At 39.6% G+C, this 13,996-nt stretch overlaps 1 protein-coding gene across 1 annotated transcript in view; it reads right to left on the bottom strand.

Moving 5' to 3' along the window:
• The window catches only part of LOC146461821 (uncharacterized), a 50,830-nt gene that overhangs the window by 9,328 nt on the left and 27,506 nt on the right, over positions 1–13,996 (bottom strand). The window contains exons 29-38 of the mRNA XM_085086385.1: positions 12,843–12,946; positions 12,115–12,258; positions 11,371–11,411; positions 10,917–11,037; positions 9,740–9,856; positions 8,940–9,076; positions 7,959–8,151; positions 6,557–6,784; positions 5,909–5,980; positions 4,973–5,229 (exon numbers count right to left, since the gene is read on the bottom strand). Coding sequence (XP_084942511.1) covers positions 4,973–5,229; positions 5,909–5,980; positions 6,557–6,784; positions 7,959–8,151; positions 8,940–9,076; positions 9,740–9,856; positions 10,917–11,037; positions 11,371–11,411; positions 12,115–12,258; positions 12,843–12,946 — 1,414 coding nt within the window. The remainder of the gene's footprint in view (positions 1–4,972; positions 5,230–5,908; positions 5,981–6,556; positions 6,785–7,958; positions 8,152–8,939; positions 9,077–9,739; positions 9,857–10,916; positions 11,038–11,370; positions 11,412–12,114; positions 12,259–12,842; positions 12,947–13,996) is intronic.

Here is a 13,996-nt window from a genome sequence, read left to right as displayed (position 1 = left end):
TGTCAATCAAAGTGCATTGTTTCCAGTTTTAATATGTACAAACTTTTCGTGACACGCGTAAAGCGAATGGCTTAGTAGCCGCACTTTTAATTGGTCCGTGAAGAATTCCTGGTCATGGCCACCTGTGGCTACTCGTCGTATGTTGGAGGTACCTGCGGATACAGTACCCAAAACGATAAAAATGTGCAGTGTGTCCTACTGAGTGACTGCCGAGGGGACGTGAGCGTCCATTTAAAAGCACTGCACGTTTGGGACGCATCTTTAAAAACCGAGGCACAATTGCTCGTAGCAAGGGCAGGTATAGTATGAGTATTTTGATATTTATTTTAGCAGTTTTCTCTTAAGAAACACCAAAGTACAAATCATAAGTATTCATTCCTTGAAGCGAATACATTTTTTTTGAACTCCCCCACGAAATTCGCAACCTGGTTTTCATGCCATTTCAGATCACAAGTTATCACCTGCAATTACACTTCATTACACCTTTTCACACGAAGACGCTAACAATAGAAGCATTAGCGGAGTGAAAAGCGTGTAACTTGGTAAGAAGCAAACTGTCCCATTAGATCGTACTCTCTAAGCTAATGCTTTTGAAAAACATGTATTTGAGTCTCATCAATTCTTCCTTATCAAATTTTCTCCCTTATCAAATTTGGTCTGAGGCGTATATTAATCACATGCTAGGAGACCGTGGGAAAGTGCGAATTTCATTGACGCCTATAAAGTGTATACAATTTGTACTAATGCATTCATTTGATTTTTTTTATTAAGTGATAGTGTATTCAATGGATTTTGAAGCTGGGGACGTACACTTGTGCATTAACCTGTAATAATTTTTTTTATCCAAAGTATAGACCAAAAATTTCACTTTTTGGAAATTATTGGGCGGGCAACATTTTCGAATGCATGATCACTATAACGTACGTAGGGGTACATGTGTTGAAAAACGAAAGTTTAATGTGATATTGTGATGGGACTGATCGTCCAATTTTAAAGGGGAAAAAGGGAGTTATTCCCTTATTATCATCATTGATAGTCAGGTATCATCATCATCATCATCATCATCATCATCATCATCATTATCATCATCATCATTTTCATTACGTCTTCAGTTCTCTTTGATGCAACTGAGGACAACCTGAAAATCAGCATTTGTCTTCAGCACAGAGAATTATATGGAATCCGCTGGCGTTGCAACAAGAAAAAAGTGTTCAACCCCTGTAGATTGGGCACCACACAAGTCAAAAAAATTAAAGGGCGATCGTGGGTTGACAAGTCTTCAGTCAAAAGAATTTTCCAGCTAACCAACCAGCTTGTACATGTTGGCACGCGTAAGTTTTCGTAAGAGGGGAATACTTAACCAGTTACGCTGGCATTTTATTTTAGGTCCAAATAGGGAAATTAACAGACACTGATGTCAGTCCCGCATCACGCACGGGTTCCATCATCCGTCACGCTGCTTATTTATGGGCCATCACACGTCGCAAAAAAAACCCTTTGCCACCCTCAATAAATGCCACTTACTATTAGCTGTTGTGCCCTATTTGTCAGTCGGTTGCCATTCGTAACATTTGATAGCATTTCCAACGATGTTCAGATTTAGTAATTTTCTGGCTCCAAGTCCTCGTAATGGTAAACGCTATGACAACGTTCCAAAACACAAACAGGCAAGTGTAATACACACACACACACACAAAAAAAAAAATGAACAAGTAAGTAAGTCGCTTTTTATTGGAATTCTATGTAAGCCGGGACATTAGTTTCCTATTTAGTACCCGAAATGCATAAAATAGATTTGACAGTAATCTTGAATGGCCCTTTTTTTTAATTTAGGAGCTGTTCCATTTTTATTTCCTCCCCACCCCCACCCCAGCCCGTCTGGATGTGCGCACGTTTCTGTAACGCAATCTCATTGTTTAATCCAACGGAACATAAACGATTTCTTGACGAGAATCTCCAGTTCAAAGCAGGATTTAAATGGTTGCTGAAAGAATTTTTGGTCATTAAGGATAACAAAGAAATATTTGACACCTTGCACACGGCAGCTTATGGGGCGGAAGGCATTTTTTTCGGCTGATGGTTGTCCTGACGGATTTTGAAGAATTCAACTCAGTTGCGGTCACGGGCGGCGGTGTATTACAGTGATTTCGCACAACAAATCATCGAAAATGCGGCTGTATCCGACTGAAACTATAATTTGATATATTTTGAAATATCCAGTTCTTGATATTTCACGAGGTAAGTGGAATTTATCATTATTTTCTTAGTAAATCGTTATTTTCATGTTGTTATGCTAATTACGAAGGCGGTGTTTGTTGACAAAAGCACAGTTAAAACTTCTTCTTCTATAATTTTCTCTTTTTAACTGCCCAAAAATTTTATTGCATACTCTTACAGATGAGACATTGCTCTTTAACCGGGATGCTGTTTTAGGATGCCAACTAATGTATCTTTAGCGATATTTTCCTTTAAACTCGGCCATTTTTTTGGCACTTGAAGAGTAGTTCAATAGGGAAGAAATTAAAAATTTTGTAAAAAAATCAGATTTCGATCAAATTCCCAAAAAAGCTTCTCAACACAACAACAAATATTTGCTTGTCTCGAATAATGAGATATTTTTCGGATTTGTAACGCTTTCTTTGTAAGGCAAATTCTTAAAAGTGTGGCCTAAAATGGCCGCTGAAAGCCCTCTCAGAGTTGTAAAACCAAGATGGTCGCACTACAGCTAAAATACGAATCGAACTGAGCTGAAAGTTATATTTATGTGAATCACTTATATAGACCATTGTTCTGAGAAAGTTTGAGGGATTTCATTTTTTCTCGTCCAAACGACGATAGTCGATATTTACAGAGGACGGCTCTTAAGGCCTCTCCAAATATTCAACCTTGCGACCATATTCCTCACTACACATTCGTCCAAGATTGAAAAGATTTCTTCTCCTCAGAGAAAATATTAGTCCTTCACAAGATTTTTCAGTAGGCGGAATACACAGGAATACCCGTGAGTAAAAAGCTGGCTGCTGTATAATATATTAAGTGTATATTTTTAGTTTGTTTTTTTCCTTTTTCCGCCCAATGTTTCATGACCGCTTTTTTTGTCTCCATTAACCTCTGTGTATCAAAAGTATTTTTAAGACTTGACGAATCTAGTTGTAATCAGGGAAATAAAAAAAAATGTTCTCCCCCACAAGACTAGAGGATTTTTTTTTTTTTTTTGTTCAAATTTATTAGTAGCCTAGTTTATGACTATGTGCGGAAAGCAGATCTTAGCAAGGGCTAATGAAATCCAAAAAGAAAATTGGGGGTGACCACGCATTGTTTTAGAGATACTCAAACCTCAATTATTCTAAAAAAACAATATTACAAAGAAATGTATGGCGTTTTGTTGTTGTTGTTGTAGTTGTTGTTTCCAAATTGAAGCCTTATTATCTCTGAAAAAATGCATGGTTACCCCAAATTTTGGATATTTGGATACCAAGAACACTCGCTAAGTTCTGCTTTTTCCGCATAGTTTAAAACCGCACCAAAATATCACTGTATTAGTAGGCACCACTCATAGGAAACCCTAGTATCTCGAGATGCGCAGAACGTATGAGCAGTAACAAAAGTAGGCACCGTCCTTAAGTAAAATTTATGGCGGTCGAACTGCTCAAAACCAAATCAAAAAGAAAAAAGAGAGAGCTTAAGGACGTTCGCGCGAAAAAGTTCTGCCCCACAGATTTTTTTCATACTTTAGGTATGGTCAGCTAATAAGTTATTGATGTCAGAAATGCAAAAAAAATTGGGGGTCACCGACTTCGTTTCAGAGATACAGCGCTGGAAAAATACCCTGATTTTGAAAAGTTGGGCCTTCGTAACTCAAAATGATCTCCACAGTTTTAAGTTTAAAATATTCAAGATGAGTTACTGGAGTCAAACTATTTTAGTCAAATTTTATCTAAGCGTATATGTTTCGTAAATTAGTCCAACTGGTGTCATCCTTGTAATTAAATGTAGCCCTTAAAGAGGACATTCGCGATCGTCACACAGACAAAAAAGAGTGTAATTCGATGGCGCGTGGACAGAAAAATAGAAAATAATCAAACTTCTGCCCCATAGATTGTTTTCATTTTTCTCTAAAACGTAGACAATCGATAAAGAAAGTGATCAATTGAAAAAAAAGTGGGGGTCACCAGACATCTAAGAGAGTTATAATGAAGACAAGCTAGCCGCTGTGGTGACAGATTCCAAAGTCACGTTTTTGCGTGACAGGTCGGAGAAGCACTGGAGCCTAGACAGGGATATCTATCCCATCATGCACAGCTCACAATGATTGCTCGAGTCAATGTTTTCGTTCGAGTGTGCAGTCAAAACTCTGATCGTTTTAGTTGTTTATTGTTATTCTACCTTCAAAACTTATACAGCTGTTTAGCCAATGCCAAGAAAAATGCATCTATAGCCGTTAGCGAGGCGAAAATGTGAGAAGTAAGTTTATTTATTTACCTAGAATGGGTATGTGGAGATTGATTGTACACGGGATTGGTGATCAATAAAATTGCTCTTGTAAGGTAAGACTTTCTCGTTTACTATCAAAACTTAAAAAAGCTTAAAGGTGACTTCGTTGGACGAATAGACTACATAAAGTATTGCATTTCAATTATTTTGTTATATCGAGAGTCAAATAAATATATAAATCTCTTCGCGCGAAATACCCGCAGGACAGTATCAACGCCGCGCCTTTACTTGGGCTTTTTGTTGCAACCTTAACCCGTCTAATCGTTTCACGTTAAGTTTTCGTTTTTAAAACTGTGCAACGGATATGAATTTCCCCATTTTCCCCTTTTTTAATACTGTCACATCGGCCGGCATGTGTGTTTACCTCCGTGTATCGTCAACCATGAATTGCGCGTGACATTGCGTGGCGTGTGCGTTACTTGCGCACTAAAGATGCGCATAAACAATTAGCGCGAACGTCCTTAAAATGGCTACTCACTCTATGTTCAACCTCTGCGCCAACTCGGAGAAAAACTTCTGCATGCGAACGAGGCGAAGCAAATGGAGAAGCCTCAAGTACGACAACACGAGCAACTGCTTGTCCGCGGGCGCAGCCAGGGCGAAAAGGTCGATGGGAAAAGAAGCTAGCAGATCAATAGGCATCTGTCCTTTGGCGTAATGAACGACTAGCGTTTTGCCGTCGCATATTAACTCACCAATGTTGTTTGTGTACGACATGTGGAAGTTGAGATAGATCTGAGTATAAAAAGAACAAAAAGACAATTCCATAACATAAACCGGCAAATATATAGTTCACTTCTTGTGGCTTGAAGAAACAACTGATTAAGAACAGTGCCTACTAATAAAGAAGTATTTTTGTGTGGTTTATGGCTATTCTATGAAAACAGATCTCAGCAAGGGCTATTGAAATCCAAAAAGAAAATTGGGCGTAACCTCGCATATTTTAGAGATAATTAATCAACAATTATTCTAAACAAAAAACAGTAAAATACAAAGCAATGCTGTATGGCATTTATTTCCAAATTGAAGCTTTATTATCTCAAAAAAATGCACGGTTACTCCAAATTTTCTTTTTGGATACCAAGAGCACCTGCTAAGTTCTGCTTTCTTCGCATAGTTTTAAACCGCGCATAAATATCCTTGCAATTGTAGGCACCACCCATAGGAAACCCAAGTATCTCGAGATACGCAGAACGTATGCGCAGTAACAAAGTAGGTACCGTCCAAAACTGTGGGACTGATTATATACATCCAAAGACCCTGTTATGCGGACATAACGTACGGTTACACACAACAAGTAAATGGCATTTTAATATGGTAAGTCAGCCCACCGCGATTCGTATTTGGTGTTTCCTTAACCGAGGTACGAAAGTTTATTTATTGGTGTGAACACCAGAGGTTTAAAGACACTCACCTCTACATAAAATGAAAATTCGCACAGGTAGTTAAATGCAAAGAGATACCACGGATGATCTTGAAAGGCAGCCTAAGGAGACAGTAAACATATGAAGAGAAAACACAGCAAATGAGGAATGTTGGTAAGAGGACAAGATATTGATATATGGCGATTAAACGAGAGTGAGCTACTTTGAATTCTCATGATTTATTATTTCTGGACTTAAAAGAACTTCGTCAATATAATTCAATTGGCCATTTCCGAGTTGCTTTGAAAAGGAGGCTTTATTATGACAATTCGTTTTCCTTCATGTGCAAACAAAACTAATTTTCATATGAAAAGCTTAGCACTTAGCCTCGCTTTTATAATGAGGTTCACAGCAACTCGGGAATGGCCTATTCAATTCAATTCAAACTACAAGCAGTGTCAGTTTTGCTTAGGTTAGGTCTGTCTGAGGTGAAGGGTGGGAGGGGAGTGGTCAGGGGTTTGAGCTTCCAGCTTTGCGTCTCTTTTTCTGTCCAATTTGTGCAGCATCTCATATTTCTTCTGGCTGACGCATCTTACCAGTTTTTTTTCGCCTGTTCCCCTCAATACCTCCACCCCTCCCCCCTTATCTTAATCACTCCGGTTCAAAAATGGAACCTTGGAAACTTGGAAGTTCCTTACCATGTAGGTTATGGTGAGCGTAGTAGCAAACACAAACAGACAGTTGATATACTTGATGAGCCTCAGTTTGCTATCGGGCAAGATCACAAAGTGGACAAACAGGTCAGCCAAACGGGTTTTTAAGCCTGTTATGCTGGTAACGAGTCGCTGTCGAAGCGTTGGTGTCGGTTCAGCTGGCTCTTCAACTTCAAAAATTTCCTTCTCAAGATCGACGCCTTCTTCTTTTTCCTGCAGAAAGACAACAAACATTGGTGGTTTAAGAGAATCATGGTATTCCTGAAAGCATAGGTCAGCCAGTGTTCGAAGTAGTAAAACTACCGCATTCCCACCTATTAACTTCATGTTGTTTCATCCCATTTCCAAAAAACCAAGAAGTGGTTTGAGAAAATGAGGCGCAGTGAAATTTTTCTTTTTCTTTCTTTCTTCCTTTTTTTTTTGACCAAATTCAAGACGTTTTGAAATCGGATGAAACACTCTTTCGAGCTGGTTTAATATAGCTTGTAAACCATAAGCTTATTCTTAGAAAAATTCAAAGCAAAAGTTCGCTAATTTTTATGATAATTATACTTCTCATTTCCAACCTCCTTCACCGTAGTAATTTCGCTTGTTTTCTTTGCCATGAATTAGTAATGAGTTTAAGAATCATATAGACGAAAAATTTTGCATGATACAGACCTTTAGATTCAGCGTAATGTATGCTAACTACGCTCTATCGTTGAACAAGGCCCTCCCCTCCCCCACAGCTTTGGTTATACTAACCTCTCTTCTTTTCAGTACAACACTCACTCCCCTCCCCCGCAGCTTTTGCATTTGCGCAATTTAGACGAATTCCTACAATCTTTGTAACTGATTACTGTTAACACTAACCATGCTTTGTCTTCGCTGTGTACAGTAGAGACATTTAGATTCTAGTACGAGTACAACTACGAGAGTTGACTTCAAGTCTTTAGCGAACTACTAAGGAGAGCTATGTCACAGGGAGCTTCATGTTACTCTTTGTGAGTGACAAACTTGATGCAGTAGTAGAGAGCTTAAGCAACGACGACGACAACGGCAACGAAAACGTCACCTGAAAAGATATTTTTAATTCTTCTGTTTTGTTTTCCCCGCTACGCCATTCTCATAAAAACTCGTAGTAAAATGAAGACGGCTATCTTGTTTTTCTGCCAAAATGGCACTGGTTCACGCGCGCGCGCTGTTTGTCTTTTGGAAAAACTCGTGCTAGCACTTGTACTCGTACTAGAATCTAACGGTTAGTGTATTTGAAATATACCTAGTTCAAATAGCCTTAATATCTTCAAGACCAAGGGAAGTGCCTGTTTTAAAGTGTCATTTTGACAAATTCTGAGCTTTAAATTAAATTAGATTTTGAGCCCGCTTTAAAAGTAGACAAATGAAAAACCTTGAGCTTGTTTTCTTCTTCGCGTTTCTTGTCTTCTTCTTTCTTCTTGGCAAAAGCCTTGGCACGTTCTGCCACCATACGCTGCCTTTCCTCTGCTGTTTCGAGGATTTTCTTGCGTATTTGTGGGTAATGAGTCAATACTTCGTCCAGATCCATTTTTGTCAGGACAAACACATCACAATTCGTCTGCGCTCTGAAAAACGAAAATGCTGTTATTAGTTGTACACAAAGCTAAGAGCTCAGGTCAACTGACGGGAAAAAATGGTGGCACTGTCAATTCGTTCACTGTAATTCTAAAACTGAAGGTTGCAGTATCCTCTCTAAAAAGTAACCTCACTTTTCGATCTAATACTTTCATTAGCGACCTTCAGATTTGCGTACAAGACATTTCATATTTAGCTCACGTGCTTCAGAGAATCACTTCTCAACTGATCAATCTCGTTTCTAGGGTCTCTTTATCTACTAGTAAGAATCAGAAAAGATAAATAGCTCTGGGGACGTGACTGGTTTGAAATTTTGAAAGTCATACTAAATCCCATGTTAGTATTCAAATCTGAACGTCCCTATTGCAATTTCAAAACCCAGTGAAATTGTTGTTGGTTACATAATACCGGCCACAGTAAGACTTTCAAGTGGTACGAGTTCATTTTCCTTCCGTCTCTGTTTTGTTCACTACCCCCGATCCAAAATCTCACATCGGCGGCACCAGTCATACAGGTGAGAGCTAGCCACACTCGCTGCCTTCACCAGATGGAGAAAGATTTTCATTCCATTCCGAAGACTCATTGACACAGCACATTACTGTTCGCTTTATATTTTGTTCTAACTACTTTCGGCCCATGGACATCGCTATGAAAACAATATGCCAAATTAAATACTGCATGTTCTGCTGCATGATCTCGTACCCGGAAATCATGGAAAGTCATCCTGCAGTAGATGAAGACACCCATTAACTCTGCATATATTCCCATATGACCTAACCTGATCGAGGCTGTTCTGGGACAACTGAAGACCACACTGATCTCTCCAAAGAATCTTCCTTCTCCCATGGTGTCAAATACAATCGGCTCCTCGTGCTCAGAAACCACCTCCACAAGACCTCGGTGGATGAAATACATCTAAAGAAAGTAGTCTGGTTAGAGCTTAGGCGCCTTTTGCTAACCCTAGCATACTAAAACATTGAGACATACAAATCTTCTACTGTGAGCTGTGAATAAGATTTTTTTATTGCTATGATTATAAGGGGCCATTTCCGAGTTCCTTTGAACCTCATTGTCAAAGGGAGGCAAACTGCAAAGTTTCTATTGTGAAAATTAGTTTTCATTCATATACAAGCAAACTGATTTTTGTAAGAAAAGCTTTGCATTTAGCGTCGCTTTCATAATGAGGTTCACAGTAACTCGGAAAATGGCCTATTTCGATTACGATTATGTTTATTAATACACAAACGCTATTTCATGAAAAGTCAACGCGCACTAGCATCCACGGGTTCTTCCAAACCAACTTATACCCCATTCACACCAACGGAAACATGTTTAAGTAAACGTAGTTTTATCAAACACGGTTTAGACATGTTTTGTAACACGCGCCCACGGTGTGAACTGATAGTTTAACGAAACAAGTTTATTAAAACAAGATTTAAACATGTTTAAGCTTTGGTGTGAACGGGGTATTAGACTGCCTGTGTAATTCGTGTGGGCCAAGCGCAGAATTAATGGGAAAGTGATTAGAATCGCCGTAAGGAAACATGGTTTGGTTGTCTGTGATCGAATCACCCCTACCTCTTGTCCAATGTCTCCTTTGCGAACCACGTACTCTTTGGAGAGAAAATAAACAGGATTCACCTTCATGGACAGCATCTTTAAGAAACCGATCTCTGTGCCTTCAAACAGAGGTACCTGCAGGTTGAACAAGAAAAGGCTTGGATCACGGAAAAATTAAATTCTCAGCCGAAAGGGACCAGCTGGGACGAGTCAGAAAAAGCCCAACGATTTTCGAATTCAATTTCTTTAGCCTGCGAAGAGCAGACGTATTTCCGGTCGTCGCTTCTCGACCGGAAATACGTCTGCTGTTCGCAGGCTAGTAACATGTGCGCACCGCCGATTTTCAACTAGCGCAGATTTTGCACTGACAGGTCGACGTTAAGACGTTTTAAGGCTCGCTAAAAAATTCTTCGCGAATCATCATAGATACACTAACATTCGAGGCAATGCTGCACTAAATTAATCTGTTTGTGTCATTCTCAATCTGGAAGTTAGTTTAAGGACGGAGACTGTTCTTAGAATAACTGTCGCTTCATTATCTCTGAAAAATGCGTGGTTATCCCCAATTTTCTTTCTGGATTTCAATAGCCCTCACTAAGATCTACTTTCTCCGCATAGTCATAAACCACACAAAAATACTTCCTTATCAGCAGGCACCGTCCTTAACTTTAATTTGTTGTAGTAATCTGATTGAATATTACTAAATTTGCCTTTGTAATCTTAGAAGAATAAGAGCGAATAAGAATGCTTAATTAACTTCTCCAACAGAGGGGATAAAGCTTTATCACTTGGTGGCCATGTTAAGTCTCAGAAGAATAAAAAGCTTTGTTTTCGCATGGCAAGCCTCGGCCAGACGCGAATTCAGTACAGGCTCACCGTACAAAAACGAAGCTTTTTATTCTCCTGAGACTCAACATGGCGGCTGCCTACTGATAAAGGTCTATTTTCAGGGATAATTACGAGACAACATGAGAAACAATTAATTTCTTGCAAATAAACATAACACATTAACAATCCCAGCTGGCAGGAGGCGAACTTGTTGGAACATGTGGCCATAAAGTGTGGTTTACAAATCCATCTAGTGGTCAGAAACGGGTCTTGAACCCGAGATCAACGGGCTGGGTGCCCACGCCACTGACCAGTCCGTCAAAAGACGTCTTCGATGATAAAATAACATAAATGACAACAATTTTACCCTTTCGATCATGTCTTTGTACAAACTGAGGGAGATATCGGCTTGCAGAGACAGTGGTAATCCCTCAAACATTGAGCTTGCGTCTACACCCTTGTTTCTGAGCCAAAGGTATTCATAATAGCTGAAAAATAAAGTTATGGAGAAAAAAGTGATAAGGAATTTTTTCTTTCGATTTTCATTGAAGAAGAATATGAAGATTAGATCACGCAAATAAAAAAGAGTTCTGCCAGTACACACGTAATGATTCGTATTGCCCAATTTAGATATTCATATCATGGATGTTTCCAGCTAATTAGCTCATTAAAAGATTTGTGTTCTGGTTATGAGTAAAACAAAATAAGGTTAACTCAGAATACGAAAATAGCATCATTTTGGCATCTTTGGCAGAGCGTAACCATAGCTTGTATAAGAAGCTATAGACACGTTGCATTTTGTGAATATATACAAGTCATACCTGACAATGCGCGATTTAAGGTTGTCTGTTATGTTTTGTTCCTGAAAGAGTTAAAGAGAAGGCTATTTTATATAGGAGAAAATCAAAGGGCTTGGAGAAAGAGCAGTTCTTCGAGAATGTGACTGTTTTACGCGTGGCATTTTTTATTTAACATCTCAGATAGAGCGGTTATTCGCTCTGTGATTGGTTGGCCAAACTCGCGCCACTTTCTCAACCAATGAGAAACAAAACCAAAAACCAATCGTGCCCCGCTCGCACGTGTTTTCCCGCGCTTTGCATCAGTTACACGTGTCTGGTCAGAGTTCTGATTGATTCATTTAGCTGTTTTCGTCTGTTGTGATTGGCCAGAGATATTACTTTGGCATTGGCTTAATTTGCGTGCTCTCAACTGAAAAACGCTTAAGTTAAGTTTAACAGCTGAAAAGCTTACGGGACTTGTTGCCCGTTTAATTCAATAACTATCACTGTTATTTAATCTCACGCAAACAGCCCTTAAGACACGAAACATTTCTGTTTCCACATATTTGTGACAAGATATTAGAAACTGCTAGCTTAAACTAACTAGGGCGTACTACATGGCTCCAAGATTATATTTGTCGCTCTTACGTTCGATTCTCCAGTAAAAAAGATTAGAAACGATCTTTGTTTAATTCTAAGGGGTCAGCAAGAATATTTGACCAGGAAACGTTTCTTTTTTTTTTCGAAAAGAAAACAGCTTCAATGTGGAATTGCATTTTTTTTTACCTGAAGAAAGTTCTTGATGGCATCCAATCTTTCTTGGTAACGAGCCCGCTGTGCGTCAGCGTTAGCCAAACCGGCAGCAACACTGGCGATGATGAAGCCATAGAATACGATACCAATGATCATACAAAACAGGGCAAAGGTCATCTGTCAATCAATCATAAACAGTCAATCAATCGGTTAGTCAGCCAGTGCAATCAATCAATCAATCAATCAATCAATCAATCAATCAATCAATCAATCAATCCAATTAATCAGTTAGCAGACAATCAGTCAATCAGCCAGTCAGTTAGTCAATTAATCAATCAATCAATCAAGCAATCAAGCAATCAAGCAATCAATCAATCAATCAATCAGTCGATCAATCGATCGATCGATCGATCGATCGATCGATCAATCAATCAATCAATCAGTTAATCAAGCAGTTATTCAACTGGTAATAATCAAAGATTAGGGAGTGCGTTCGATGTCACCAGGTTCCCTCTCCTTTGCCAAATTCGTGATGATGAATCCGCCCCTGCAAAATCTGTGGGGGATGCCAGATACACTTCCGAAGATCCATTCATTCAATCAACGTTGTCCCATATAATCTTGACTCCAATCTGTATTACGAGTGCGTTCTTTCTACGTTGAACGGAATGAAATAAGTCAGCCGGTAAAGAACGAAACACGTTGAAAGCTACCCGGCAGGGGAAGGGGATTTTCTTCTCTAAATTGGAAATCCAAGATACCTCTGTCACGGTGAAAGCGTGAATATCTCCGTATCCAACCGAGGCGGAAGTAGCCGCTGCCCAGTAAAGACTAGTTAGGTACTGATAACTGACTGGTTTATTCCCTACGGACAAAAAAATCAAGTTGAAAGGTTTCATCGATGTATGAGATGCACTTCTGTAAACATGAAAATTGTGCTTTGCTGTTTATCAAGAACAGGACTTTTAAGTCGTCAATGGTCAATTGAAACCGACCCTCCGAGTCCCTGATGGAAGGGAGACTCCCTAACAACGTAATAAATCAAGGCATGAAAAATCCCCCTATTGTTTGTTTTTCTCCATAAGCCGGTAAGCTACCAATGCCAAGGTGTGGCTACACGAGACTTTTTGCGTTCTCATGCGACGCGATTGAACTAAAAAAAAATCGTCTCGCTAGCATCCACTCTCGGCAGGTGAGACACGTACAAAAAAAGTAAGGGGCGCCTTGCCTCGTAGCGAGAGACAAAAATTGTACGTGAAGCCAGCTTCGCACAGGCCACGATACAGGTTAAAAATTGGCAGAAAAAAGACAAGAGAATTTCAAACAAGATTTTACGACAGAGTGCATGCTTGCCGCGTCGTCTGTGCAATAGGTAGCGGATACACGGGCAAATTTCTTTGCGCCATGGCGTTGCGACTTGCTGGTGTAACTATGGACCACATTCGGTTCACGCTAGGAGTGGTGCCTTCTCCTTAAATAGAATGCTAGGTAATATAGGGGTCACCAGTTGTTGTTTTTTTTCCCAGTGGGCAAATAAGTTAGCAGCTCCCATGCGCTCATGCCACGAGGCAAAATGATTTTTCCTTTAACTCGCAACGCAAAGTTGGTTGACGACAGTATTGCTGCATTACAAGTCGCAGAATACGTGTTACACCCTAAAACATATCTCGCAGCCTTACGAAAAGCAAAAGACCAGTCTTATCTGTCTACTTTTCCTTCAACTCACAACGAAATATGAGAAAAGCTGCGTAGAGGGGGACGTTATACTTGCAATTTTGTCTGAAACTTGACTCGCAATCGTCGCTGCGTTGCGCATTACAGGAAAATTAACCTCGTATCTCCACAGGGCGCCCACACAAACTGTGTGACCGTTTGTATTTTGAATTCATAGAGGCAATGTATGGGAATATCGAAA

This window comes from Pavona decussata, unplaced genomic scaffold, assembly GCF_977016875.1.
Source record: "Pavona decussata unplaced genomic scaffold, jaPavDecu1.1 SCAFFOLD_194, whole genome shotgun sequence".
Classification (NCBI taxonomy): Eukaryota; Metazoa; Cnidaria; class Anthozoa; order Scleractinia; family Agariciidae; genus Pavona; species Pavona decussata.
The sequence above is the reverse complement of the archived record's forward strand: the minus strand, read 5'-3'. Positions and strand labels throughout refer to the sequence as shown.